The 2,703-nt window shown below is 46.5% G+C and overlaps 2 protein-coding genes across 2 annotated transcripts; one reads left to right on the forward strand and one right to left on the reverse strand.

Annotated features, from left to right (window-relative positions):
• Positions 1–153: 153 nt before the first annotated feature.
• On the forward strand, positions 154–575 carry LOC128276893 (DNA-directed RNA polymerases I, II, and III subunit RPABC5). Its single transcript, XM_053015351.1, has 2 exons — positions 154–309; positions 374–575. The coding sequence occupies exons 1-2, from the start codon at positions 215–217 to the stop codon at positions 480–482; spliced, it is 204 nt and encodes a 67-aa protein (XP_052871311.1). The 5' UTR covers positions 154–214; the 3' UTR covers positions 483–575.
• Positions 560–1,771, reverse strand: LOC128276892 (uncharacterized). The gene is made up of 3 exons (XM_053015350.1): positions 1,701–1,771; positions 1,456–1,614; positions 560–1,387 (listed from the first exon to the last, which is right to left on the reverse strand). Exons 2-3 carry the CDS (start codon positions 1,585–1,587, stop codon positions 599–601), a joined length of 921 nt encoding a protein of 306 aa, XP_052871310.1. The 5' UTR covers positions 1,588–1,614; positions 1,701–1,771; the 3' UTR covers positions 560–598.
• Positions 1,772–2,703: the final 932 nt, after the last annotated feature.

Raw genomic sequence — 2,703 nt, forward strand, 5'->3', positions numbered from 1 at the left:
ACTAATAAAACAATGAAATGTTATAAAACCCCCGGGAACCAAACTGACTTTTTGGGGTTGTGAATGTTTGCGAAAATGTTTTGCTGGCAACACTGGCGCCAAAGTGACTGTCAAACTGAACGTGCATTGTTTATTTTCGCAGTTTCGCAGTAGGCCGCACGCTGCAAATTTTTGTCGACGCCACGCGATTCGTTAATCACACCAACCACTTGATATGATTATTCCGGTGCGCTGTTTTACCTGTGGCAAGGTAATTGGCAACAAGTGGGAAGCCTATCTGGGCCTCCTGCAAGCCGAATACACCGAAGGGTAAGCGGAAATATATGAACAGGGCCAAAAAGAAGGCAGCAAGCTCTAACTTTCCCCCCTGTAGTGATGCCCTGGACGCACTGGGACTGAAACGGTACTGCTGCCGCCGGATGCTGCTGGGCCATGTGGATCTTATCGAAAAGCTGCTTAACTATGCGCCACTGGAGAAGTAACTGGGACAAGTGCTGCTGCGTATGTTTTAAGGCGAACGGTGATAGGTGTTAAGGAAAGCACGAAGATACGAGAGTAAAGTTGTTTTACTAAGCAAATCAGTCATGTACGTGTCATTTTACATTTCATCGCTGTCCGAAGAGTCATCGGGGTCCGTCGATTCGTCAAACGATGTCAAATCGACCGCGGCCTCAGAGCGCCGACGGCGGTTTCTATTGCCGCGCACCAGCGGTAGGACCGGTGCGTACTTTTCCTGCGGTTCACATCGATGTTTTTTGCCCTCCCGCAATCGGGTCAGGCAGTAGCGGCAGGATAGGTGGCAACGGTTATGTTTCTCGTGTACCCTCAGGCCAGTCAGGTGATCGAAAATGGCAAAACATTTACCGCAAAGATATCGCGTGATCTTTGGATGCGCCGGATCGACGGTAACGGTGACCGGTGCAAGAGATTCCAGATACATTGGTGTTTTCAAGCAGTCCACCAACACCGGTCGTAGTTCCATTATTGGTGGACCATTTTTGGCATTCGTTGAAGTCGACGCACGATCTGATGCGACCACTTCGTCATTGGATGGCTCTTCTACTGTTGTAGGCTGTTCCTCGTTGTCCGGGACGTCGTTTGGGTCCGAAAAACCGAGAAAGTTCTCCGAGCTCTCAACCGATATTTGTGGCGAAATTTCCTCAGTGTTGGCGTTCTCATCGCCATCATCACTTTTGTTGTCGTCGTCCGCAACCAGGGTTTGGGCAAGAGGTGGCGGTGGAGACGGACATGTCTGGGAGTATAGCACCAGCTGGTTCATGCGGAAAGTTTTCCGTTTTTGTCGATATTCCGCAACGAAGTTACTATGACCCAATGCATTCAGGTAGCACGCCATGCAGATCAGCTTGTGTTCGTCGCCTGGAACATCCTGCCAAATGCGAGATGGATTAACGGAGTTAGCATATCGTATTGGGTTGTCAGCCTTATCGCGCCTACCTTGGAAGGGTACAGTTGTTTAAGCATTCGATTAATTTCGGGACATTTAAGCAGATCTATGGACGGGTCGGTGCTTTCTCTGAGTGCGGTCGAACAACAACGACACACGGACGGGCTCGATTCGGCGTTCATTATTGGATGTGTTAGATTCCTATGGGTCTTTAGAAATTTGAAAGTTAGAATTCTGCGATCTAATCACTTGTTCTTGTTAATATCGTTCGAGAGATTTTGAGCGCGAAACCCACCGTTTATCCACCCTTTTCGTTCACCGAAATCGGGCGATGGCGCGAAACCCACCAAATACGCGCAACAAAATATTATGCCTCAAGTGTCAATATAGTTCGTATTCGGCACTGTAGATGGCGGTAAAGTGGAATGAGATAAGTCCTTCTTCTATCTTCTATCTTCTTATTCTATACTGCGGTGCCACACGGTGCATAACTATAACACGTAACACGTAAAATAGTGTCAAATCTGGTATGCGCGCTGTATAACGCTGTGGGTTGCGCCCTGTATAACGTCGTGTTATAGGGTCTGCTGAGCCACAACGCTTTTGACGCCTGGTCGCTATACCGTCAAAATTGTTATATGAGGCTGTTATATCTGCTGTTATGCACCGTGTGGCAGCGCAGATATATTTAAAAATGGAATATAAAAATATATATTAAAAAATTAATGTGTCTGTTTGTGTGTACCGCTACTTCTTCAAAAAAATATTTTCTTAAACTTCAGCAGAACTCGGGGAATTTTCAAGCAATTTGAGCCACATTCAGCTGGTGCGTGTTTTGGCAACGGGAAGCGAAAAGGGAAGCCGATCGGGTACGTCACCAGGAAGTCAGATTCTCTGGAACGCCGGATAATCGAAAAATGAGGATGACATGGCGTGGCGTGGCGACGCACGCCAAAAACAGCTAGCCAAAACCAATAAATTTTACCAATCCGTTGAGAACGATTTCGTTCGAATTAACAAATTGACAGCAATTAGCAACTCACAGCACCCCAGAACTGCCGCCATTTTGCTCCTGTACCGCATAGAAGCTGTCAAACGTGGACAAAAGACTTTGTGTAGTCGACGATCAGAACACGGACAATTTTACATTCTTCTATTCTTCTGTAATAAACGGTTGGAGTCGAAATGAGAAGGACTTCGAAGCGTTCTAAAGTTTCACTTTCAGACGAGTAAGTTAACGGTAAACAAGAGTCAATATGTATCATAGCGCATTTCTTTCTAGAATCTCGCCTATATGT

The sequence above is a fragment of the Anopheles cruzii genome, unplaced genomic scaffold (genome assembly GCF_943734635.1).
Source record: "Anopheles cruzii unplaced genomic scaffold, idAnoCruzAS_RS32_06 scaffold02867_ctg1, whole genome shotgun sequence".
Lineage (NCBI taxonomy): Eukaryota > Metazoa > Arthropoda > Insecta > Diptera > Culicidae > Anopheles > Anopheles cruzii.

Excerpts from the sequence above, each read along its gene's own strand:
- LOC128276893 (XM_053015351.1), top strand. The coding sequence starts at position 215 with ATGATTATTCCGGTGCGCTGTTTTACCTGTGGCAAGGTAATTGGCAAC. Across the intron at positions 310-373 it reads CAAGCCGAATACACCGAAGG|TGATGCCCTGGACGCACTGG; the intron begins GTAAGCGGAAAT and ends TCCCCCCTGTAG.
- LOC128276892 (XM_053015350.1), bottom strand. The coding sequence starts at position 1,587 with ATGAACGCCGAATCGAGCCCGTCCGTGTGTCGTTGTTGTTCGACCGCA. Across the intron at positions 1,388-1,455 it reads AACAACTGTACCCTTCCAAG|GATGTTCCAGGCGACGAACA; the intron begins GTAGGCGCGATA and ends CGCATTTGGCAG.